Here is a 26,528-nt window from a genome sequence, read left to right on the forward strand (position 1 = left end):
CAGCGCAAAAGAGAGGTTAGGTTGCAAAAAAATAATCATATCAATGTGTCAAACAGTAAAAAATTACTTTTTCAATTTGTCAAATCTTGATCTAATGATTTTCTTCCTTATTGCTGCTCGATACAACTAACCGTAAATATTTTTTCCGTTTAATGATAATATTATCATTTCACTCTCTGAATATTAACCTAGCCGGACCGAAGGGGGATTCGAATCCCCCATAGACGGATTTGGTCAATTTCACTTTATGCTAAAATGAATGCAAACTAACAAAAATGAATAAAATACACGAATGAGTAAAATATGTGTATATTATTTATTGTTTCAGCATTTACTTTGTGGAAAAACATTTTGAATTTATTTAAAATAAAACACTTTGTAAATTTACCACACAAGAGTTTAATACATTAAAACACGACTAGTTTCGGGTAATCAGTATTACCCATCCTCAGGTGTAAATATAAACTAAACTAAAATACATACACAGATTAATACTTAGGTACTGATAGGGTCGGGTGGAAGGGTGAAGGGGGAAGGCACCTGTTATATTTACACCTGAGGATGGGTAATACTGATTACCCGAAACTAGTTGTGTTATAATGTATTAAACTCTTGTGTGGTAAATTTACAAAGTGTTTTATTTTAAATAAATTCAAAATATATGCGTGCGAAAACATGAATAAATTATTGCACGTTCATAAACACTTCCAACGTTTTTTTCTCCTGATGCCATATACAAGTAGGCGCTGGGGTTGTTTGGTCCCCCCGTTCGGATCATGTGTAATTTTTGGATGCTTAGTGAGGGAAAGGTTAACAAGGATTCAATTTTAAGCCTTGATAAAGGAACAGTTGTGATTTGAAACCGGTCAGCATATTAAATTGAAGTATTGAACATGGGAAATCAAAAATCTAGTGCTTCAAATATTGATTTTATCAATTTATGGACTGAAGTTTTTATATCCTTGTAAAAGCCATATAGGCGTTAATTCCGCCTTTCCAGTGATGTGTGGCTAGTACATATTGCATCTTATAACTTTATTATCTTTATAAATAAAATGAATTATGAGTTATGAATTTCGGTATTCCTCTGTTATACATTTACTTATTGGTTGATTGATTTTTTTATTGAATAATTAATGCTTATTGGGAACAGAAAAAGCATTTTATCAAAAATCGGAGATAAATCACCAATACAAATTTTGACCAATGTGTCGCATGTTGCAGAGTACGCAATAAAACAGTAATCCTAATATATAATTTAATGTAGTTATGCAGAAAGCAGCCAGCCATAGAAAAGTGAAACTGAGATAATAGCACTTTTGAGAAAAGAGTGACTAATCAAATCTGCAAAACAGTTTGAATGTTTTTGACTTTAACAAATGATAAACAATGAATACATTAGTTTTTTTTTTAATATTACAAACAAGAATCTAATTATGTATTTGACCAGTTTTAATGATTTTTAAAGTACCGTAAGATTTTTATTTATTTATTTATTTATTTGACACTTTATATACATGTACAATAAATATACATATAAGGGCGGGCATATTGCCTTAAGGCAATTTCTTCCTACCTACCCAAACCGTTCAGTTTGAGAAAATTATAAATACATGGACATATTGAATCTTACAATTTTATACAAAAATTAAAAGCAAAGATTAACAAATATAAATATTTAAAAAAATAACACTATACTATGAAGAGAGGAGAGGGGATGGGAAGGAATTTTTTCTAGTGCTGTAGGTGTTTTCTGCAAATTGAGAATTGCAGTTTTTGTGATCGACACCATTTTTAGGAGGTGATTAATACAGTTTTTTGTATGAAAGCGGTCTGGCTGCTTTTAGCATAACATATAATTGACCTTACTGCACCCGATAACATCAATATCATTTTTTTTCAAAATTGTGGACTGGCTGTTTTCTGCATAACTACATTCAATTGTCTCCCACACTCTTTGCTTCTTTTTTCAATACTATAGCTAAAATATTATATTTCACGAGTCACACACGCGAACAGCAAAGTTTCCAGTACTTCTCCAAGACGCCAGTTAGTACCTCTTCGACTTTCGCCAGGGGTGGTTCTTTCGCCCATGCTGCGAGCATGAGCTAATGGTTTTTAAATGTTATCACTTTTATAATAATATAATAAATAATTGAAGCAATTGCCTATGAATATTACATTTTTCACATTTAAAATCTCTCATTTTTGGCATGATGAATATACAGCACAGTAATGCGCCGATGTTTTTGGGACAGTAAGGGAAAGGTTAATATTTTATTTTTAATATGTCCAAATATTTGTAGAAGAATACTGGATTTCACTTTCTAGGGAGTAAAAGATTGAAAGATATTACAATAGAGATGGGTAAATTTTTTAATATGTAAAAAAAATATGAATGAGTCAAAATAGAACTTACAAATGAAGTAAACGCCATATTTGGGGTACCTCAATTCCCTCGAGAGAAGCGCTATATTTTCAGCAGTGGGGCGAAGGAAAACAATGCACTTTAGATGTTTCAAGCCGTCTCCTTGATTCGCGGCGTCTATTCGTTCAAATAAATATACTTCTTTTTGTAAAATCTCCGATTGGCCGTACACCATACTGACAATACTAGTCTAAAAACATTAAAACAAATGTTAATAAAGCTTAGCAAATAACACTATTTATTCATAAACCAATTTACAATTTTAATTCAAGTTAAATGGAACGGAAAATATGTTCGTAAAACTACCGTTTCTTTATCCATAAGTAATATTTTCATCCCAGGCCCACTTTCCTCTGCCATTTTTGTGATGTACATTTTTACCGCTTGTGTCACGTTCATTTTGAAATATTATCTCAATAGGAATTTCTAAATTGTTACACTGGAACAAATGGAAATAAACAAGATTATGTCAAGAAAATATAAACGTCAACTAGATTTTGACGTTTGAGAAATATTCATAGTAACAGGTTACCATTAACAATAACCAATAATGAATGATTAGCTCACAGGAAGCTGGGGCGTATTGTACGTAAATGAATTTGATTGGTAACGAGAAAAACATATTAGACCCTAAATGAAGTGTTACGACAATAGTGACTCATTTTTGATACAGATGTATATGTAATTCAGATTTAGAATAAAGAGTTATTGTTTCTTTATTTTTTTTAATGGGTAGGTATCTGTTTACTTTGCTCTACAATAGGCCAAAAAGTCGAATGACTACACAAAACACCTAGAAAATTAATGTATGAATTTGGGAGAAGCTAGGAATGTTTGTCAGGATCATTCTCTTTGTCAAACTACCCCTGTAAGGGTAATGGCGTAATTACAGTAAAAATAGTGGTCAATATCGTTGTTACGCAAGGAAGTGAATCCGAAATCCCCTTACGCAAAGTTTTCGTTTTAACACGCTATGAGGCCTATGAGAGTCATCAGTTATCAACGTACTTGTAAAATTAATATATTCGGCCGCTTATAAAAGCCAACGCTAGAAATGAATGGCAAAATAAACTCGAAACAATCGCAACAACAATAATTATCTATCATAATCATAATCTACAAAAATATCAAGTAACCATTGAATTGACTTCATTACATTTATGAATAAAATCATCCCCCCACTGTCTTAGAAAACCGTCAATGTTAATCTTTCAGATTTATTCGAAGTAACTAAGGGACGCGGAATTGACGTGGGAGGGTGCGAGAGTACTAGCTGGCAATAAGGTCTTTTGGAGGCTTCATGTGATGTCCGCATGCTCCACTATTCATTTGTGACCGGATGTGGAAAAAAAAGAAGCACAGTTTATAATAAAACACATTATGTTTTATAATTATCCGCACAGTACACTTCAATTTTTTATATTCTTTATGTCAAATTTTAAAGTTTATTTTATCTGTTTACTCATATTGAAATTATACACTATTTTATTCCACTCAGATACTTTTTAGTATAATAATCCAATTTATCAGTCTTCAACCATTATATATTTAACTGTATTCATTGAATAAAAATAGGAATTATTTGTTTACTTTTTACTTTACCTTACTGCTGTTTAGCCTTACAAAACGCTGCCCAGGTTTTTGTTTATTCAATGTAGGTGTTGGTTCAATATACCATTTTGACAAAATTGAGTTATAAAATATTTTGTTCATTTTCAAAGTCAAATGAATAAAATCAGTAAGTAGAGATTGGCACTACAAAAATGCTGAAAATACTATTTAATAATGGAAAAAACAATAATTCTTTATCTACATGAACGCGTAATGAAATAATGAACATATTGGCATTCATAACTTAATTTTGCTAAAAATGGTCTATTGAACATACAAGAACTAGGGCAGCGAAAAGCAGTTTAAAATTTGTAATGTAAAATGGCCGTCATGCAAAGTAATAAAACAGGCTCAAAGCAGCAGGTCAAAAAAATCTGGATGCTTTATTTTATGAATATGAAAACGAAACGTTGGGTACCTACTTTACACTCTTTGACATTTCAATCTTTTTTACTTTTTTCTTCTTCTTTGTATCATAAAACAGGTTGTCTATGTTATCCGTCAATAAAAAAATAAAAATGGATTCCTTGGCGAATTACGGCAGTGACGACGAATATGAATATGAAAATTCACACCAGGATTCCGTAAGTTTCATGCAAATTCATAATTTTCGTATTCAATTGTGTGTTATGAACATTTGTACAAATTATTTAGCCTTCTTTCCGCCACGTTCCTTCGCACTACAGTTTTATTGCTACCAGCTCCAGTTCGGTTTACGCGGTTCATATTAGATAATTTCCTTAACGTGCGTCGATGTTTATCAATAAACTTAACTAACTGTTAATTGATTTATTTTTAAACATCAACGTCGTTATAATAATCGAATGTCTTGCAAGTTGAAAAATATAACTTCTCTTAATATAAATGGTAGATACATCAAATGTGCTACAAAACAATTGTATTGGAAATAACGAGTTATTGTTTATTATGTTTTACTATGCTCGATGGATGAATTTAAGCTCTATTCTATTTATGTATTTCCTTTATTTATTTATTTTAAAGAAACAAACAGTCGACAATGATATAATAACATTTAAAAAAAATACGACAGACCAGCGAAGTTTCTAAATAAAAATCATACATATTATTAAATTGTGTTACAACAAAAGGATGTGTTTATGTGTATTTGTATAAGAGTGAGTTTAGATGTGTGTTTATGTGTATTAGTGTGGGAGTAAGTGTTCAGGTGTGTGTAAGTGTGAGCATCATTAAATAGTAAGTGGGATAAATCATTTGAATAAATCCGTAGCACGTGACAACAAAATAAATTATTTTAATTAAATTACAAATTTAAAAGCTTCAATTAAATTAACTTAACAATAGAATCACCATGTAAAGCGCCCTTGAGGTATTTTATTACGAAAATGGCGCTATACAAGTTATCCATAATTAATTAATTTTAATCGTATTGCAGCCAGAAATAATAAGTCTTAATTTATTTTTAAATAAATTATCTGGTGATAGTAAATATAAATTACTGTTACTTTTACAGTTTGTTGAAATTATATGTTTTACTACCACTAAATACCAATCAATTGGTTTTCCATTCGAGGTTTTCGGGTTTGATTCCATATGAGATGCGGCCTATTAATACTTTTGATATGAATCCAATTAATTACAGTACATCTCCAATTATTCAGATTAATGAGTGTCAGTGATTATCTGAATATGCAGAAATTGATTAACCCATGGAACTAAGAGTGAATTGCGAGTGAATGCAGACAACAAAATGAATGGCGCACTAAGCCCAGTAATTGCTAATAAAAATATGTCAATCGAAGCTAAACTGGCAGTGCACAATAGAGTTTTAATCCCAACACCTATGTATGGAATTGAAACATGGAACTGGCAGAGGAAGGATGAAAGCCGAGTAAATGCGGTTGAAATGCGATCTCTTCGACGAAGTGTGGGAAATCAATGGATGACAGAGTCACGAATGATGAAATCAGGTGAGATTGTAAATCTGAGTCAGGTATAATTGATAAGATTAAGAAAGGGTCTGTGAGATGGTTTGGTCATGTAGAACGAATGGACGGTGAAAGAATGGTAACACAAGTATATATGGCGAAAATGAACAGTAACGTGAGACGAGGACGGCCAAGGAAGACGCGGAATGATCAGATAAACCAAAATCTTAAGTCTGGTCATGTTAAAAGCAGACAGAACCGAAGGGCATGTATGACAAGATGTATGAGTGTATGCCAGGGTAGACATTTGTGGTGGTCCATTCTCTCTGCCTACACCTACGGGGAAATGGCGTGATGGTAGTAGTAGTAGTAGTTTAATTGAGGCAATGTTTGGAAAGAAAATGCAAAATTTACTCTAAGATCACATTTTTTATTGCTTTTGAAATAATATAGCAAATCGGAATAGGGTATTACTCTAAAGCTTTGCTGTATTTTTCATTCGTAACGGCTTTGATTGAAACCAAAAAAATATTTTTTTTGGGATTCTGAACAATTTCATTTATCAAAATATATTTTTTCATTCTGCAAAGATAACGGTCAAAAACGATTTTAATTTTGCATTTTTTTGTAAATCATGTCAAGTTTCTACACTTGCAGTTATTTATGCTCATATTCGGAGACAAAACTCAAGGGGGGGAAAGCACATTCTAATCTCATATGCGGAGAATAATTTGTAGGCGAGGACGACAGAATGTATTTTCCTTACCTATTGTTTTGGCTTCGAATACGGGCAGTAGAATTAAGAATATTTTTCTGCCCTAATTTGTATGAATGGTTACATTTTGTACTATTAACCAATTTGGTTGCACATTAATATTTTTTCCCCTCTGTCTGACCTTACAAAAAAATATTTGTGTTTTACATCAAAAGAAATTGATGGTATTCATAATTTGACTCATTTTGTCTCACTTTACTTTTTAAAAAAAAGTTTTAAATCTTTTTTCTCATCAACATACACAAAATTAGCATCTTCCCAAAACAAAATAAATCTTACAATACATCTGTCTAGTGGTTAGTGGTTAGCATGTACAAGCTCCCGGGTTTGATTCCTGATGAAGGCGATAATATAAAATAAATATTTTTAGAAACAATATTTCTCACTAGAGACACTTAAAGTGTAAGACTATTCTTCTCTTATGTAGCAAATTTTTATCTACGCCGCATTGATGTACATTTGCAGTGCCCTATACATCATAATGATGACGTAATACATAATATTGACAGTTTAGGTGTGTAAAAATTAAGACAGAATGTATCTGTAAATCTGCCATTTCGTTTTTATTAATCTTTTCTTTGCATTTTTGCATTACATTCCAAATTCAAAAACAAAACCCCTAGTGTAAAGAAGAAGACTCTATGTGTCTATGGCACCACCAAAAATATCCGTGGTAACTCTGCAGGAGATGAGGCGATCCGACCACGGAAGGACCAGAGACAACAACCGCAGTCCGATGCAGCACCAACTCCGCCGCGACGATGACACTAACTACGATGATGTCACCATGGACATGAGCGAGGTAATTTCATCTTATTGTCTATGGTAAAGAATGTAATGTTTTTTTTAGTTTAGTTTATTATTTTGTTTTTTTCCACACTCTTTTGATAAACATGCATACATTTTTCAATTTGGACTATTTAACTATCAGAGGATTAAAATTTTTATGTGTTTTTATCAAAAGATAGAAAAACTACTTATTATTTTAAAGTCTCTCAAAATAGATTAGAAAAGAAAGAAAGGGGCTACTGTTATTTAAATGGTAATACTAAAATATAATACATATTAGTGGGATTGTAAAGCTATGTAACCTCCAATTTTGTAAAAAAAACATTGTAACATTCATAGATACCTACTGATTTCGAAATTTTATACACTGGGGTTTCCCAAAGTTTGTCAGCAATGGAACACTTCGCATATCCGAAAGTTTAAAAAATTAAAAATGTTATTAAAACATTTATTATTTATTTTGTAATCATAACAATTCACCTAAAAATATGAGTGAATAAAACTCTCGGTGACTCAGATAATTTTGAGTTCTTGAATCAAATCTTTTTGATATTAGGCACTTGGTGATTTGAATTCTTACATATTAGGGTATTAGAAACAAACTTATAAATCCCCACTAAACAAACAAACAACAAAAAAAACCATTAAGCCGTTTCTCCGTAGAGGTAGGCAGAGAGGATAGAATGCCATATCACTCTATCTTTGCATACAGACCTCGCTTCCTCTACATTCATACATCTTCTCATGCACGCACACCGATTATTCCTAGTCTTGACATGTCCATCTTCAAGTACTTGATGGACTTGATCGTGCCATGTCATTCTCGGTCTTCCTCGTTTTCTGCATCCATCATCATTCGCATCGTAGATCCTTATAGCTGTTCTTTCGCTGTCCATTCGCTCTACGTGTCCAAACCAACGCAGCACCCCTTTCTTGGTTCTGTCGATAATGCGTGTCTCAGCCTTACACAGTTCACGGATCTTGACATTTGTGCACCTATCATGCATCGTTTTATCAGACATTCGCCTGAGGGATCGCATTTCGACAGCATTTAACCTACTTTCATCATCATTTTTCAAATTCCAGACTTCGCTCCCATACGTTAGAGTTGGCACTAGAACTCCATTGTGAACTGCATATAAATCTTGCAAAAACAGGTTTCAATTATACTACTTTACTACTTGACACCGTGAACTTAGCATTCTCCATTGAGTTAGTGAAGCATAATTAGAAATCTCACAATTCTTTTTTCAAAGTTTTTCGCAAATATCTCAGTAACTCCTTTAATGGAGATTATTAAGTTTGTTCTAATACCCCCATATATCTGTTGTGGCATCGAGCCTGTTCTGCATTTTTATTTTATTTTAACATAATTAGAAAACCCCATTTTGGATAAAATAGTTGTAGGAAACATAAGTAAAATAATGATGGCTTGTTTTGACATATTGGTTTTGACACTCTTCTATCAAATTTGTCTTGATATAATTTTATTTTTGTTACAAATCAGTCACCTATTAAATCAATCAGATTTTCATAATCATTTGCGCTTAAGCCTTTTTTTATCTGTCAAGGAAAATAGATTCTGAACCTGGGAAAATCATCCTTACTAGTTTTGGGAAAATATTGAAAAAGAGTTGTTTTCGTATAGAATTACTCCAATTCTTGCGGAACATCTATTCAGGCTCCGCGGAATACCGGCGATCCGCAGAACATAGTTTGGGAAACCCTGGCATATACCTTTGCGATCTTGTGTCCAATGAAAATAAATTTGAACGATTGACAAATTGGTGTTACCAGCCTATAAATTTTGTAGTTCCACTTTTAATATTTTCTGCTCTATTTTGACACACTTTACTTCTGGTGAGTAAAAATTATTTTGATGAATTAAAAAAAAGAATGCCATTATAAATGTTTAATCATAAGATGGCCGCAATGAAACACATTTTTATAATTATGGTACTTTTATTGTATTGTATTCATGAAATATATATATTTTTACAAATTGGCTCCTACATTAAACAAATTTATTTATTATGATTGCTGTAAAAAACACCACATAAACATACTTTTAATTAAAATACTTAATTTTTTCACATTTTCCTTCACAAAAAATCTTATATTTAATTGTCTACTTTAAAAAAATTCAAAGATGCATATGTAATATATTTCTGACAGCTTTTTAAATCTTGTATTTAAACTAAAATAAATTTGGACCGATTATTATTAAGTAAGAATAATGCAGTTTTAAATTCTATTTAATTTTACGAATTAAATTAGTCATAATAATATTAAAAACCATTGCTTAAAGGATAAATAAATTCCACATGTCAATAAATTACAGTATTATTTTGGTTGGTAATTGGAATTTTCTCTCCTGAAAGAGTATACACTCACATCTGCATTCTTTTTATATACTCTGAACACTCTGCAAGCATAAACAATTTTAGGGTCGTAAGATAAAAATGGAGTTTGTTTCAAATCTAGTATTTCTATTTGTTGTCTATGAATAAAAAAAATGAACATTCAACTGACGTAAAAGTGGCGTTCTGTGATATTAACACGTGTGTTATTGTGACGCATATATAAACCCCCCACGACACGCCAATCCGCGGGACATTTTGACTACCAAACCTGCGTTGGGAACACGCCACCGGATATTTTCTTTATTTGTGCACGTCGCAGACACGATTGTGACGTGTTTGTGACGCACCTCCGACATCACGTGAGTACACCATAGAGAAATGTAAAAACAATACAACTTGTATGAATTAAATATAATATAAGAGTGTGATGCAATGTCTATAAATGTTATTTTTGTATCTCAAAAAAGACAATCTTTATAGAGGGAATATGGAAAATTAACAATTTACTAAAGCTGGTATTAGATTGTGCAATAAATGGTACTGTAAACAAAAACCGTTTTATTTACAATTTCTTTTATTTTATTTTTGTTATTTCTCCACAAGGTGTGACATTTAAGACTCCTTTTGGTATTATTCATTGCATACTGTCCACTTCACGGTATATTGTATTTTTTTAGATGGAATTCGCATTCGTTCACCTTGCTTATTATGTACACGGTTTATATTTCTTAAAGCGGATTTATTTTGAAGATTTTAATGTGGTTTCCTTCACAAGAGCAAATGCTGAAAAGTTCCTTATTGGTCCACTATAGAATTTCCCTCCCGATCCCAACACTAAAAGAGAAAATAGAAGCTTCTTAAAAGCAGAAAAATGATATATTGGTCAGGGTATCAGACTAATATACATAAGATCTGGAGAGTATTTAAATCCCTTTGTGAAATGGCTAAGATATTTATCGTATTGGGGAAAAAACACGTCGAAGAAAATCTTCTTTTAGGTTGGCATTTGATTCAGGCAGAGGGAACCTTGTCGAACTCCGGCGCTGCCCAAACACTAGGTTCGGGAGCGGCCCCTCTGTTACCGATTGTCTTCGCCCTTGCGAATTAATCGTAATTATCGACACTCCCAGTCAATTCCTATCCTAAGTAAAATGCCACTTCTCTCGTTTATCATACAATCAAATTTGAAATCAGAAAGTCTAATATTATGTTGTGTTAGCTTAGATAGAATGTAAGTTTAAATCTAGAATTGTAAAGCACACTTGAGGTGATTTTTCACAACACGGTGCTATATAAATCGGCCAAATACTACTAATATTATATTATCTTGGGTTTGATTCCCCCACTCAGTAAAAAAAATGCTTTTTTTTTTTTATTATAGTAATAAAAATACGTATATAGTTTAATTCCACTTTTATTTTTTTATTTTTTTACCAGGGACCGGGTTTCGTCTTGACTGACATCGTCAGACTGGTGGGAGACTAAAATTTCTATGTTATATACAAGTGCAAGCAGGGGTAGTTAATCTAGTTTATAGTTTTAATAAAATTTAAATACATGTAATTCAAATACATTTTCATTATAAAACTTAATAAAATTAAATAATTTTCACCAGTTTTTATTATATACATTCAAACAAAACTTAAATTCATACAATTGTTATTACTTTGTACTTAAATTATTTTAATTTAAACTCTTATTTTTATAATTATATAAAATCATGATTTACAACCCCCGCTTGCAGTTGTATATAACATAGAAATTTGTTTAGTCTCCCACCAGTCTGATGATGTCGGTCACGTCGAAACCCGGCCACTGGTAAAATAAATTATAAATATAAGTGGAATAAACTATATACATATTTTTATTATTATAATTAAAATGCAGTTCCACCAAGAAATGTCAGTAGAAAAACCAAATATTTTATTTGAGTTTTTTTATTTTTACTTAACTAATTTCGGCAATATGTTGCCGTCTCCACTTTCTTGTGTTTTATATGTACAAATTAACATAATGTATGTAAAATGTACGCATTGAGGATATCTCATACGCAAAAATTTGCCGGTTGATGCCGCCCGTCAATTAATAAATGCGTTTGTAGTGTCTAGAGTCGATTATTGTAATGGTATCTATGCAGGTCTACCAATGAACAAAATGACTCGCCTACAATCTGTATTGAATGCCGCAGCGAGACTTATTTTCGGAATCTCTAAGTTCAGTCATATCACTCCACTACTTCGGGAACTACACTGGCTACGTTTTCCACAGAGGGTCGAATACATACTCTGTTGGCTTATGTATAAGTTACTGCACAACTCGGCTCCGGAATGTCTAAGGGAACTATGCATTCCAGATGAACTAGCTGACGGGCGTCTCACGCTTAGATCAGCTACGTCTACGGCGAGAGGAAAAGTTATTATACCTCTACGCAAACAGCGCACTCAATTTCGTGAACGCGCATTTGCGGTCGCAGGCCCTATGGCATGGAATGCTCTCCCAGCAGAGGTGCGAGGCTGTGAAAGTGAAGTGATGTTTCGGAAAAAACGTAAAACCCACTTGTTCTCTAAATCATTTGAATAAATCTGTAGCACGTGACAACAAAATAAATTATTTTAATTAAATTACAAATTTAAAAGCTTCAATTAAATTAACTTCCTCCTTAAAAAAATATCCTTACCCTATTAACATAGCATCACTCCTCTCCATCCTTGATCCTGAAATTATCCACCATATAGGAAGCTTCCTCTCAAAAAATATGATAAATTTTTAGTTTTTTTTAAAAAATGTTTTTTGATTTTTATTCCTTTAAATAAATTTTACTCTTGGCAGAAATCATCCTTCTTAGGATGGATTGCCTTATTATGAAAAAAAAAAAAAATTAACTTAACAATAGAATCACCATGTAAAGCGCCCTTGAGGTATTTTATTACGAAAATGGCGCTGTATAAGTTATCCATAATAAATAAATATCTGAGTAGATGTGACATTTCTGTGTTTGAACCTTGTGCAATTTATTGTACTATTTATTGCACCACATTATACCAGCATTAATGAATTATTTCAATGTAACGAAATTATTTAATGTGTCTATATTTAAATCCCTGTTATATTTGTTCAACATCGATATAAAAATATTTTAAATATTGAAAATGCCTACGTGAAATTCTGCGTACCTAAATGTTTCCTATGAAAAGTGGATTTGCGGAACTAAAGCTGACATTTTGTGGATTCAACTTGGGCGTCAGTACGCCCCCGAGTAGAACGGCCAGGGCCCCGATTATGATAGAACAAAGTTAACAAATTTATCTTTATTGTTATCAAAAACATTTTTCACTTTGTGGTGTGACATTTTACACTTATTTGTTTATAAATTTGTATAAACCACTGAATTTTTTTAATTACACTTCGAGTTAAATTCCTGACGATGAGGTAGTAACCTCGAAACCGGTCTAAGTGTAATTAAAAAAATTAAGTGGTTTATACAAATTTTTAAACAAATAAGTGTAAATTTATCTTTAATTGTCTATATAGTAAGTGAATTTTCTGTAAAATTAAATATTTATATAATTTTTTTGATACATCTTCAATTATTGGTTACTGATTTTATTTTATGGACAGTTTTAGATAACTCTGTTAATTTGCCTTTGTAATAGGGGCCTCCGGGTGACCGGTGGAAAAATCATACTGCAGTCCGAAAGCTTTGTAAAAATGAAAATTGTGTTTTATTGGTTTGCGAAAATCAGAAAAAAAAGTTAACATATTTCGTCTCAATTACTTCTGTGGTGAAAATCGAGAATAACTCTTATCTACTCGCTTGCAATATTTTATTTTAATCGAATAGTCATAAAACAAATTCCAGCTGATGGGAGAAAATGCGTTGAGTGTATTTATTTATTCATACTTTTACAATTTTGTATTATTGGGCTGAATCGAGGGAAACATTTTACAATAAGTACAATGAAACATGCCTAAATTAGTTATTTACCATAGTTAACATAATAAGAAAATAAAAATGTAATTATTCTAATTGCCCTAATTATCATCGTAAACATAATAAGCAAAATAAACTAAAATAATCATAAAAAACATAACAAATTCATATTGACAAAATTTCATAACCAGGAAACAATTTTTTACCTATTTGGCTTCATCCACACATTGATCCGTGCGCAACCCACCTCCACTATCCATTTCTTAATAGCAATTTTATATTGACAGTACTTACTAATTAACCTTATGGACAATGGAAGTAGATTGTACACTTTAACCGAGTAGTAGGCCAATCCTCTTTGACCGAAAGTTGTATTAATTTCAAGTTATTTTTGCAGCATCAGGGCGGAGTATCTAGTAACTCTAGTTTATGTGGAATATGATTTTGATCGATCAGCCTTTCTGTGTGAGAAATAAAATCAGAATCCAGAAATTCCCAAAAAATGTATTTGAGTGGAGATAATTCCATCGTCAGTGGCTGGCGTTTTCGACATGAAATATCGGTTTGAAAGGTGGTTTTAAACTGTAATATTGCTCTGTTCCTGGAATGGAATTTAAAGCGTAAGCCTGATTACTACTTTCATGTAATAGATGGTCGAAATATACTGCATTTGGTGTGCCGATGCAGGGTAGAGAAATTGCCATGACGATCTACAGCATTTTTTCTCGTCTTTCAGAATTACTGGAATAAACTAAAATATTGTTAGCGGGTGATAAGTTTATTTTTTATTATCGCCAACTTCCATACTGTGTTTCCCCTAAAGTATATGTAGGGACTATCGCGAGTCTACTGTATCAACTAATTTATGAACGCAAATGGTAAACTATCAATATTTCGCAGGTATAATTATTTGTAATAAGTAATAACTTAATAAAATTGTAAAAAGGTTGTTCATTTAAACACATTTGCGTACACTTTTTCTCATAGGACACATATCATTACTTTCTTATTTTGAAAAAATATTTCACTTCTGATTAGACCGTAGTTGGTTTGAAGTAAGTCTTATTTGAGTAACACATTGGGACATTTTCGTTGTTTGGACTGACAGCTATATAGCTGTCATTATCTGAATGAGAGACACAATTTTGACAGCTAAAGCCGGCATAACCTGGCATAACCCCGAAAGTATCAATTAAAAAAATTTGTCTGAATTTGTTGCAACAGATAGAGAAAACATTTTTGAGAATGGAATATGGAAGTCTAGGCATTTACAGGGCCTGTCATTGGCTGGTTTATTTATTTTATTTGCAATTTTTTTGTTTACATTTTGGGTTTAAGTGACCACTTTACACCCTGTAACATTCACTATTCTGCCTATGTTTAAACATCGCATTTCCTCAACTCCTCTATCTGTTGACTTTTGTAAAGTAAAAGAGCCGAAGCCTTTATCATGTGCGTGAGATTCATCCGGCTGAACTGATACTAGGCAAAGCCTGAAAACAATTTTCATACTTCTTATACCGGTTATTTATTTATTCATATTTTTTCTCTTACCAACTATAATTAAGAATAAAAATAATGTGACCTTACCGGGGTTACCCGTGCCGAGGACACTAAACAATGTAATTAAAAAAAATATTGTTTACATTTGAGAATAAACATAGAAGACTAACTTAATAAACGGAGATAATTAACAAAATGTTTAGACAGTTTTAAACACTACGTATTTATGTTTATAATTAATTTATGCACATCTATATTATTTATATTACAAAACGCACAATGAAAGAACAAAACATAACATAAGCTATACACTTGTGGAGCAGTTGATTCAATATTGGTTTGGGCAAATGAGACAATCCATTTTACTTCTACCTAGCTCCACTATCCATTTTTTATAGCCTTTTTGAACATTTTCTGGTTATTAGATATTATTATTTTTATTACCAGTTTTAAACACTACGTATTTATGTTTATAATTAATTTATATTACAAAACGCACAATGAAAGAACAAAACATAACATAAGCTATACACTTGTGGAGCAGTTGATTCAATATTGGTTTGGGCAAATGAGACAATCCATTTTACTTCTACCCAGCTCCACTATCCATTTTTTATAGCCCTTTTGAACATTTTCTGGTTACTAGATATTATTATTTTTATTACCAGTTTTAAACACTACATATTTATGTTTATAATTAATTTATGTACATCTATATTAATCAACAATGTTTTGAGTATGTCCAAATGTTTGTAGACAGGCATCGTTTTTTTTTATGCATCTTGTGTCCACATTATAATCGACAAACAAAAAATTTGATCTTGTACCAATGTCCTGCTGTCTATTTTTCAATGTTCATGAACCACAATAAATAAAATAAAACAAATATTATTCAAAAAGTCATAATGCTATAACTCGTAAAATGAAAATCTAGGACTTGATTCCACTCTCATGCAGTCGGGGAAACACGGTACACACACGCCCAACCACGTCTGATACATTTTTTTGTTTTTTCCCTCTCGAACGTTTGTTCATGCATTTGTTTGGTGGCGGTTCAGGAGTCCTACGCGGGGAACGAGTCCCCGCGCAACGACGCGTCGCACCGGCCCTCCCCTCCCCGCGCGCACGACCCCTACCAGTACGGCGGGGGGAAGTCCCCCGGGAGAGAGGACCACCACAGGCCGGACAGGGAGAGGAGAGACTACAGGGAGGAACGGAGGTAAGCCAGAGACAGTTTTCCATTCTCCTTTTCAGCCTTACTCGGAAAAGAACTCCCCCAGACATTCAACATCAAAATCTGCAAAACATTATTTTTTGCATTTATAAAATATAAAATATTTACTTTTTAAACAAAGATTATTTGTTGCCAGTTATAAATATATATATTTTTAGATAATTTATATAGTGCCATTTTTGTGAAAATCACCTCAAGGGCCCTGTACAATAAATAAATATCCCAGCACACCTTGCAGCTACAGTGCGCATGGACGTTTGGGATTTTAGTTCCTCGTCTTCAATTATGATATAAAGGAGCTAGATTACAGCACGTCTTGCAGCTACAGAGCGCATGGACAATAAGAAATCTATTTACATTTAATTTACAATGAAGTTTAGAGTTTTACTGATATTTTAAAAAGTTAAATAAAAAATAAATTTATAAAAATAGAAGTTAGATTACGACAAGTCTTGCAGCTACTGAGCGCATGGACGGTTGGAATTCTGTACCCCATTGACTAAATTCAGATATTCGATAGTTGATAACATTTACCCATTGAAACTAGATTACTAATCGTCTTGCAGCTAAAAAGTTCATGGACGAATGAAATTCTAGCAACCGGAAATTATCAGTAAATTTACAAAATAAACATTGAGCATAATAGTAAATTTGCAAAGTGTTCATGCTTAAAAAGTAAACAACAAAAAAAAACTAAACAAATAAAGCACTGTTTCAACACTATGTATAGCAAAACAGATAAAAATATCCGAAGGGTAGCTTTCGTAGATTTTGGGTAGTCACTGTCGCTGTGTCGAACGTATTGCAAACAAAAATGTGGTTGTTTGCTAAATTCCTGGAAGATGGCCTGGCCTATGTGTAGTTGCCGAGGGGGGTAATATGCCTATTGTTCCAATGACTTATTGTTCCGGTTATAAAGAAAGATCTCACTTTTCGAAAATTTGAAGTTACCAACTTGTTCCAGCAACCCGATAGAATGCCGTAAAACACCACAAATACAATATTTTTTTATTTTTTTTGCGTGTGTTGGTGGTTGGTTACCCACCGTTTTGCAAAATGTCACAACCCTAAAAGAAAAATAGTTTATAATTTTTCAGGTCAACTTATATGTTTTTTTTTTTTTTTTTTTTAAAAAGAAATATTTGCGTTCTTATGATTTACCCAAATATTTAATTTTGAGGGCCATTTTCAACGAGTTGTAAATAACTCACTATTAGAAAATGGAATCAAGTTGGGGTAGAGTGGGATTCGAACCACGGACCTTTGGTCTGTGAGTCCGAGACACTAGCCACGGGACCACAACCCGATTTGATTTACGTTATTTACTGACGGCTCTGGATGGAATTCAATTGTAATTATATAATAACTATTTGCATCTACTCTAATTGTCGGTCAGCGTGTTTGCCTACCATGCAAGAGGTCTCGGGTTCGATTCCCGACATGCTTGAAATGAAATATTTATTTAAAAGGGTGTTTTTACACTTGAATATTTCACTCCCTGGACTGGTACCTGAAGCGTAAGACTGATCATCTTACCCTCATGTAACAAAAATGATCAAGATACGCTGCGATTGGTGTACCAATGCAATGCCCTATGCACCTAGGTGCAGAAAGGGAATGATGATGATGATTTGAATCTAAATGAAAAATACTTTGTACACTTCCACTTATTTATTTGACCAATTAGTGTTTTCACCCTCTGATTGGCATCTTCAGACTGGTAAATATTATACAGTATTAAGATCATTTATACAAAACTATATATTACATCTAAAATATCTTTTGTCTTGTTTGTAAATGTACCTATACTTAAGATAATATACATATGTATAGTTTTGTATAAATGATCTTACCACTGTTTTATCGGATGTGTGATGTCCATGTATAGTTTTTAACATGTTTTTTTTGTTATCCTGTCATTACAGTGTTTTTGTTCCAGAAGATCTCCCCCGAGCAATCATGCATATGGTGATCATAACTCCGGTCCACCGAGACGGGGCTTGTTGGGAGACCGACCTGGAGACCCCACCGGGCTGGGTTCGGGAGCCGGTATAAACACAGACAAACGGTACGGAGCAAGACCAGAAAGGGACTCAAGAGGCGGGGGATTTGGATCATCAGAAAGAGATTTGAGAGGAGGACTCGCGTCAGATAGGGATTCGAGAGGCGGCGGGCTCGGTTCAGATTCAAGGGGCGGAGGACTCGGATCAGAAAGGGATTCGAGAGGAGCGGGACTCGGGTCAGAGAGAGATTCGAGAGGAGGGCTCGGGTCAGATAGGGATTCGAGAGGCAGTGGGCTCGGATCAGATTCAAGGGGCGGAGGACTCGGATCTGAAAGGGATTCAAGAGGAGGCGGACTCGGGTCAGAAAGAGATTCGAGAGCTGGGGGCCTCGGATCGGAAAGAGATTCCAGAGCCGGGGGGCTTGGGTCAGAAAGAGACTCGAGAGGCGGGGGGCTTGGGTCAGAAAGAGATTCAAGAGGCGGGGGGCTCGGATCAGATTCAAGGAGCGGTGGAAATGACCGAGATGCAAGAGGTGGCGGTGGTTTGGGGTCTGGCGTCGGCTCGGATCGAGACTCGAGGAGAGGCGGCTCCAGGGGGGGTCCGAGCGCAGGGCTGGGGCAGGAGCAAGGGCAGGCCAAGCCCCCTTCCCTGATGGACCTGAAGCCCTTCGGCGGAGGACCACCGCCCTCTATGCTGAACCTGAACCAAGAAGACAAAAATGGACAGAAAGATGCCAGAGATGCCAGGTGTGTTTCCTAAGTATTTTTTTTATCTGGGGAAATAAAAACCTTTAAATTTTTATGCTATCGATTGAAGATGCTCATTACTTACAGCACAGATTTGATCTGTGCAACTTTGTTGACCCTTCTGTGTGTATTCAAATGTCCTCAAAACAATTTATTTACATTTATTAAGACACAATTTCAACTCCATGGGTATAAAATCCCGCGTTGAGTCGAGACGAATAATATTCTACAACAGTGTTTTTAATCTTTTTGCCTCTGAGGAAAGCAGTGCAGATTTTGGGTATTCCATAATTCATATAAATGATAAAAAGTCTTTTTGAGAGTACAAATGACATACAGGTCACAGTAATCCAGACAAATAACATTGTGCATCTGAACGACAGTGATAATCTAAGAAGTTTTACTAAGTTTTGTTCACATTTTACTTGTTTATTTTGTATTGTAATTGTATTACAATAAAACTACAATAATCCGGATTAATGAGTGCCAGATTTTTTCAAACTTTCTTAAGCATGTCCAGCAAAGTAAATTTTATTTCCTCTGGTTTTTAGGCAATCCCGATGACTGGAGTTTGGATTAACGGAGTTCTACTGTATCTGTAATTTTAGATAGTGGATATTTTTTTAAAAGAGTCATTTCATCTTTCTCAATTGTTTCAATCATTTTGTTCTCGTTCCAGAACCGACAAAGACTCTTTAGAAAGGGACAAGAGAAGTGACCGAGAAAGAGATAGGTACGGAGACCGGCACGGCGACAGGGAGAAGGACAGGGAGAGGGAGAGGTCCGACAGAGACAAGGACAGGCACGGCGAAAGAGACAAGAGACACGAGGATAAAAGGTAAAATATTATTCTTCAACACATAATGGTGCATAAGGCAGTGCATTGGTACACCAATGAGGAAGTTCAGTGGTTTTTAATTATCAATTTGTTAACCCTCCCTCCCTAGTGATGTGTAGCCAGTACACATTGCGTCTAATAACTATAATATCTTTATAAATATAATAAATATTGGGTTTAGATTTTCAATATTCCTCCATTACACATTTACGTATCGACTGAAATAATTTGTTATCAAATAATAAGTACTTATTAGGCACAAAAAAAGCATTTTATCGGAAATCGGGGATAAATTACAAATATCATCAAAAGTATACTCTCAGTCAGTCACGTAGCCCAGTACTAGCTACGAGTACTTAGTATCTCTCGGGAAGTTGACGCAGGTGCACGTTTCGCCCGAGTCGATACCCAATGGTTTTTCAAGTTTTCAGCAGTTAGATTTGAAATATTATCATCGTTGAATTAAATTATGGTTAATTAAAGCCATTCCCTATAAATATTTCATTTTCCCCCTTTTAAATCTCTTATTTTATTAATGTGTAGTGACTACACAGCACCGTAACTCAAGGGTGTTTTTAGGACAGTAAGGGAAAGGTTAATGGACTTTCAATTTAAGCCAAAAAATTTAATATTAAACAGCCTGTAACTGGGAGGGTGGATCATCGGTGGCAGAGGGATGGGGGACCTCAATGCCTATGGATTTAATGTCTGCCCCTTGTATGCTCCGCGGTATTCAGTCGTTTAAAAGTTAGTTGGATTTTTAATAAATTTTAATAGAAATCCGATTTTTGGCTGGATGTGTATCTAAACTGCGATCGTTTTTTTTCCAAGTAGCTCAATAGTAGGCCTCTCATCCTACAATTATAGTGTGAAAACACATTTTTAAATAAATATTTCATGTCAACCATGTCGGGAATCAAACCTGAGACCTCTCGCGTGCTAGGCAAACGCGCTGACCACAACACGCTGACAAGATAGCTCGTGCCGTGCAGGTTGACAATATCTCCCAATTCTTATCTCTATATGTTATTATTCTTATCTTTATGTGCGCGGTATATGCAAAAGGCGTCGGCCGATGGGTGTAATGGATAAAAATTAATTCTCCTAACCTACTTGAAAGACTTCATTCCGTGTGCCATCGAGACCAACAAGACAAAATCTTCTGTTTTACACAGAAAACGCGTCAACAAACTATTTGAAACAATCTACAATACCTAGAATATGCGACCAATATAACAATATATTTTCCAAGGCTGATATTTTTGTGACAATGTATGTAAATTTAGGCCATAAATCATAGAAATTTTGAGAGAATACAGATATTTAACTTAATTATTATTATACATATTTTTCCATTTCTTTTACATTTGTTATATTTAACATAATTATAATTATTGTATTAAGTCTACACAATTTTTTTGGTGTGTGCGCGAGTGTCCTACACTAATATACAAAGAAATTGTCAATATTTGTGTACATACTGTAATTATAACGGACTCAGTATTGATGTAGACATTTTTAACTGCACGTTGCATTTGTACAGAAAATTTCTTCATGGGGTCGATTATTTGGGATAGTTGCTGAATGTACATCTTGAGTGGTTTATGCTATGCATATGTGCCGCATGTAATGTATATGTTTGTGTATGTTTTATATGTGCGTTCATGTGTGTGCGTGGATGGCTCGGAGTGTGCATTCGGTATTTTTATTTATTTTAATTTATTACCTCCATGGAAAACGCAAATGTCAACAATTATCTTTTTTTCACTTAAAATTCTTATTTATTTTTTATTTTTTGTCACATTTAATGTTTATATCTTTTTAATTTATGAAAACTTAATTGGTCTTTTTATGTTAAAAAATTGTTGTTTTTAATACTGATTTTGTATGACTGTATGTTTTCTAAATAAAATAAAATAAAATAAATAAATAAATAAATACTGTTTGTTTACCCAATAAAATAAATAAACGGCAATTCTAAGCACCTTTGGAACAAATCATATATTTTGGATTTTATTTGTGTTTTTTAAAGAAAGCTCTTTTAAAGCTGGTCCGATATTTTCATTTATGTCTTGAACTGAAGCTAATTTTTTTTTAAAGAATACACTGAACGAAAATCACGTGTAAAATTTATTTATCACGTAATCGATAATTTTCGCATTCATAGAGCCTAAGAATCCATCCATCTCCGGTGGGTATGAGTTCATTGCCCAGAAGTTACATCGAAGTCAAGTTATTATCCAGAGCTGTTAATTATAACATAATAGAACTCGAGCAAGGCGCTGCTGAATGGTTGTAGAAATATTCAATAAAGTTGTTTATATATTACAGGTCGTCAAACAGTGACAAACGAAGAGAGAGATCCCGGTCCCGAGACAAATCTGCCTCCAGTTCACATCGCAGGAGATCCCCATCGGGGGAGAGAGACAGGAGGAATTATCCCTCTCGCTCTGGCGACTCCAGAAGGTAAAGTATAAGATACATATTTACTATTGTGACTTAAAACAAGCACAGCCTAATAAGTGTGTGAATTATTAAACAAATGTTATTTTACATTAATAAATTTATACAGCGAAACCCCTAAATTATGTTTTTCTGGGGACCCAAAAAAAAATGTGAATGGAGTGAAAAAAAAAATTCAGAAAATTACTTTTTTACTAAAAAAGTTATGTTTGAAACATATTTTATTGAAACATTTTTTAATATCATATTCATAAATAATAAATGGCGGCAATGTATTTATTTATTTATTATACGGCACAATTGCCTTTTACAATATAAAATATAACAATATAATGAGTTAGTTAGATAAACAAAAATTAAAAAACTAAAAAAACAATTTTAAAACATGGGTATAAAAAGAAAAAGAAAAATAACAAGAAAAATATATGCATTCATGTATGTATGTCAGCATATAAAAGATATAAATATATAAAATGAATTAACACCAGATCATTAGCATAAGTAGCTTTTGCAAATAATTTGTTAATCGTTACTATAGAACATCATAAAATATTTATAAAGACATGATTTGAATTCACGGAGACTCGAGTTAAAAATGTCGATATGAGAGGTACATTCATTTCCTAGTCTGCGTATAAGCGGTATTGGAAAAGGTTTGAGAAGGGTGACAATGATATAGACTATTTTATCTAGTTATTATTATTATTATTATGGATAACTTATATAGCGCCATTTTCGTAATATAATACTTCAAGGGCGCTTTACATAGTGATTCTATTGTTTTTTTTATTTTTATTGAAGCTTTTAAATTTGTAATTTAATTAAAACAATTTATTTTGTTGACACATGCTACGGATTTATTCAAATGATTTAGAGAACAAGTGGGTTTTAAGTTTTTTCCGAAACATCACTTCACTTTTACAGCCTCGCACCTCTGCTGGGAGAGCATTCCATGCCATAGGGCCTGCGACCGGAAATGCGCATTCACCAAATTTAGTGCGCTGTTTGCGTAGAGGTATAATAACCTTTCCTCTCGCCGTAGACGTAGCTGATCTAAGCGTGAGACGCCTGTCAGCTAGTTCATCTGGAATGCATGGTTCCCTTAGATATTCCGGAGCAGAGTTGTGCAGTGACTTATACATAAGCCAACAGAGTTTGTATTCCACCCTCTGTGGAAAACGTAGCCAGTGTAGTTCTCGAAGTAGTGGGGTTCTATGTGTTGGTATATTAATATTTATTAAATCCAGGAGTTCGCAACAATTGAATTTAGAATGAATGATTTTATATAAAAATATTGGGTCAGTTATTTTCCTGCGATCCTCCAGAGTAGGTAAATTAAAAAAAATAAATAAAGAGATGTTGTCAATTTGTTCTATAGGAATATGCAGTTTGAAATTAATGAATCTTAAAAATTTTCCTTGGACTCTTTCAACATTATTTATGTGAATTTAGTAAAAAGGGGACCATATAGTAGAGTTGTACTCTAATTGGCTTCTAACCAAGGATATATACAAGAGTTTCATTATTTTAACTGATTCAAAATCCTTTATGGTTTTAAGAATGAAACCCAAAGTTTTCATACTTTTAGAAGTAATGTGGTCGATGTGGCTTTTGAATTCAAGTTTTTCGTCAAATATGACACCAAGATCTCGAATCTCTGTGACTTTTTCCAGATGAATGTATGTTTGTATGTTGAGTATTACGAATATAACTGATGATTTCAAGTTTTTATCTATTAATTTTTCTCTTACTAACAAGTTGGCATAGTGATAGATACTAACTTCAGACTCTTGCGCTGCCAGTTTTCAGAGGGGATTATGATTTATTGTTTAATCAAACTGTATATACTAGAATCTGAATGTTGCTGGTTTATTGAGTCAGTTTGGTAGCCATGCATTTGTTTTGGAAGTTTTATTGAAACACATTTTTCTCTCTTTATAGATCAAGTTCTAACGACAGAAAAATTTACAAGAGATCACACAGCCAAGACAGATCTCCACCCGCGGAGTACAAACCAAGCTACAAAATGTCCAAGAAACTTCAAGCCATGGAAAAGATGGGTGAGATCTCCACAACTCTCTTGTCATTGGTTGATTCATATGAACTAGTGACGTCGTTCAAAACAGTTCATTTTTAGTAAAATATATATATCCAACAATGTTTGAGTATGTCCAAATGCTTGCAAACTGGCTGGATTTTCTCCCTAGGGAGTTATTCGTATTTAAATTTATTGCAACAGAGAGGGAAAACATTATTGAGAAAGGAATATGGACGTCTAGGCATTTACAGGAAATGTGGTGTTGAAACATGGGCAGAATGGTGAATGTTACACAGTGTGTAAAGTGGCCACTTATACCAGCCAATTACAGGTCATAAGCCCTGTATATGCCTAGTCCATATTCCCTTCTCAATAATGTTTTACCTCTGTGTTGCAATAAATTTAAATATATATATATTTCTTGGTGCATTTTCAAGAAACTTTGCCGATCAATTCAATTTCTTGTAGAGCTGATGTTTCTCATTAGCGGAGTTGGGAAGTAGTTTTTAATCCAGTAGACGGAGCTGCCATATAATGTATGTTGTAACGTATTTTTCGCAGGCCTCCAGATCAAGACTCCCGACGGCACCATGGCCACAGCGCAGATGCTGATGCAACGCACCCTGGACGAGCAGGTGGAAAAGGTGAAGAATGCCACCGGCATCGAGCTGCCCAAGTACTACAATCCCGCTGCCATGCACCCCATGAGATACGCCGAGCAGGTGTGTAGGAGGCAGTGCAAGAATACTCTAAAAAGATGATTTTTTTCATAAACTATTTGTGTTCCGATAATTCCACATCATCCAGCCATCTTTATTTTGGTCTGCCTTCCGGAGTGGTCTAAAGAATTTTGCTGAGTCATTCATTCTGTGCGCATGGCCCAGCCATTGTTATCTTCTTATTTCGATGAATTGTACAATTCTGTTTTTATATTAGGATAACTTATATGAGATTTATTTTCACTGAATTCACAAGTGGCAAGAATAATGTCACAATCAAGAGTATTGCGCGATGTTCAGGCACGGCACAATGCCTATTTAATTATACGTCATTGCCTCACGGCCGATCGTCACATTCATCAGTTTACAAATACTATATTTCAGATCCAGAAGCGCAAACTGCTGTGGGGCAACAAAGCCAAGGAGGCGACGTCGAGCCCCGTGGAGTGCACCAACCCCAAGCCGGACTCGGTCAGCAAGTGGCAGGGGGCCAAGTTCGCGCAGGACAATGACGGCAAGGTCGCCTCCAAGTTCCTACGCCTCATGGGTGTCAAAGATCCCAGTAAGTATACATTTTCACAGGGCTTATTACTCTCAATACCTTTTAAAACAGTGATGTCCAACCGGTAGTTCGTAAGCGCTTGATAGCTCGCGACCTATAATTTAGGCGCCCGCAAACAAAAAGATAGACAGAAGAATACTTAATAACGAATTGCAAAGTTTATGTTGTAATTTTTGACATTTGAAAACACATTTCTTTATAAATTTATGGCTAAAGAGTGTAAGTGTAGCCATGTAATTTTTTTCACCAGCTTCGTTCTGAATTTGAAAAGCGATGTTCTCTATGGAATCTGTATTTATTTTTTGCCAAAATCCATTTATGAACAATGTTTCACTTCTTGCCTGTCATTGGCTGGTTTGAGCGGCCAATTTACACACTGTGTAACATTTACCATTCTGCCTATGTTTCGACTTTTGTGAAGTAAAAGAGTTGAAAAGTAATGAGCTTTTTGTTGTGGAGTAATGGACTTTTACCAAGTCAGATGGAAGAGTTGAGGAAATGTGAATGTTCAAACATAGGCAGAATGGTGATTGATACAGTGTGTAAAGTGGCCACCTAAACCATCCGATGACAGGTCATAAGCCCTGTAAATGCCTAGACTTCCATATTCCCTTCTCA

General features: G+C 34.0%; 2 protein-coding genes across 7 annotated transcripts in view; one reads left to right on the forward strand and one right to left on the reverse strand.

Moving 5' to 3' along the window:
- Vps45 (vacuolar protein sorting 45) overlaps positions 1–2,945 on the reverse strand; it is a 29,795-nt gene extending 26,850 nt beyond the window's left edge. The window contains exons 1-2 of the mRNA XM_088226015.1: positions 2,735–2,945; positions 2,420–2,618 (exon numbers count right to left, since the gene is read on the reverse strand). Of these exons, the coding sequence (XP_088082141.1) occupies positions 2,420–2,618; positions 2,735–2,827 (292 nt within the window). The 5' untranslated portion in view covers positions 2,828–2,945. The remainder of the gene's footprint in view (positions 1–2,419; positions 2,619–2,734) is intronic.
- A 1,564-nt stretch (positions 2,946–4,509) lies between these two features.
- The window catches only part of LOC148281869 (uncharacterized), a 45,963-nt gene continuing 23,944 nt past the window's right edge, over positions 4,510–26,528 (forward strand). For 2 of the 6 annotated variants that reach the window (XR_015822264.1, XM_088226031.1), the window contains exons 1-9: positions 4,548–4,623; positions 7,407–7,523; positions 16,366–16,526; positions 18,481–19,290; positions 19,970–20,128; positions 22,460–22,594; positions 24,533–24,651; positions 25,191–25,351; positions 25,733–25,910. Coding sequence is in view for 5 of the 6 variants with exons in the window: in XM_088226031.1 (XP_088082157.1) it covers positions 4,558–4,623; positions 7,407–7,523; positions 16,366–16,526; positions 18,481–19,290; positions 19,970–20,128; positions 22,460–22,594; positions 24,533–24,651; positions 25,191–25,351; positions 25,733–25,910 (1,906 nt within the window). In the remaining variant the exon portion in view is untranslated. Of the gene's footprint in view, positions 4,624–7,344; positions 7,524–10,192; positions 10,233–16,365; positions 16,527–18,480; positions 19,291–19,969; positions 20,129–22,459; positions 22,595–24,532; positions 24,652–25,190; positions 25,352–25,732; positions 25,911–26,528 lie in introns of all 6 variants that reach the window. The other 4 variants (XM_088226034.1, XM_088226030.1, XM_088226032.1 and 1 more) reach the window with 4 other exon arrangements.

The sequence above is a fragment of the Micrasema longulum genome, unplaced genomic scaffold (assembly GCF_059751315.1).
Source record: "Micrasema longulum isolate JH-2025_06_02 unplaced genomic scaffold, ASM5975131v1 h1tg000403l, whole genome shotgun sequence".
In the NCBI taxonomy this organism is placed as follows: domain Eukaryota; kingdom Metazoa; phylum Arthropoda; class Insecta; order Trichoptera; family Brachycentridae; genus Micrasema; species Micrasema longulum.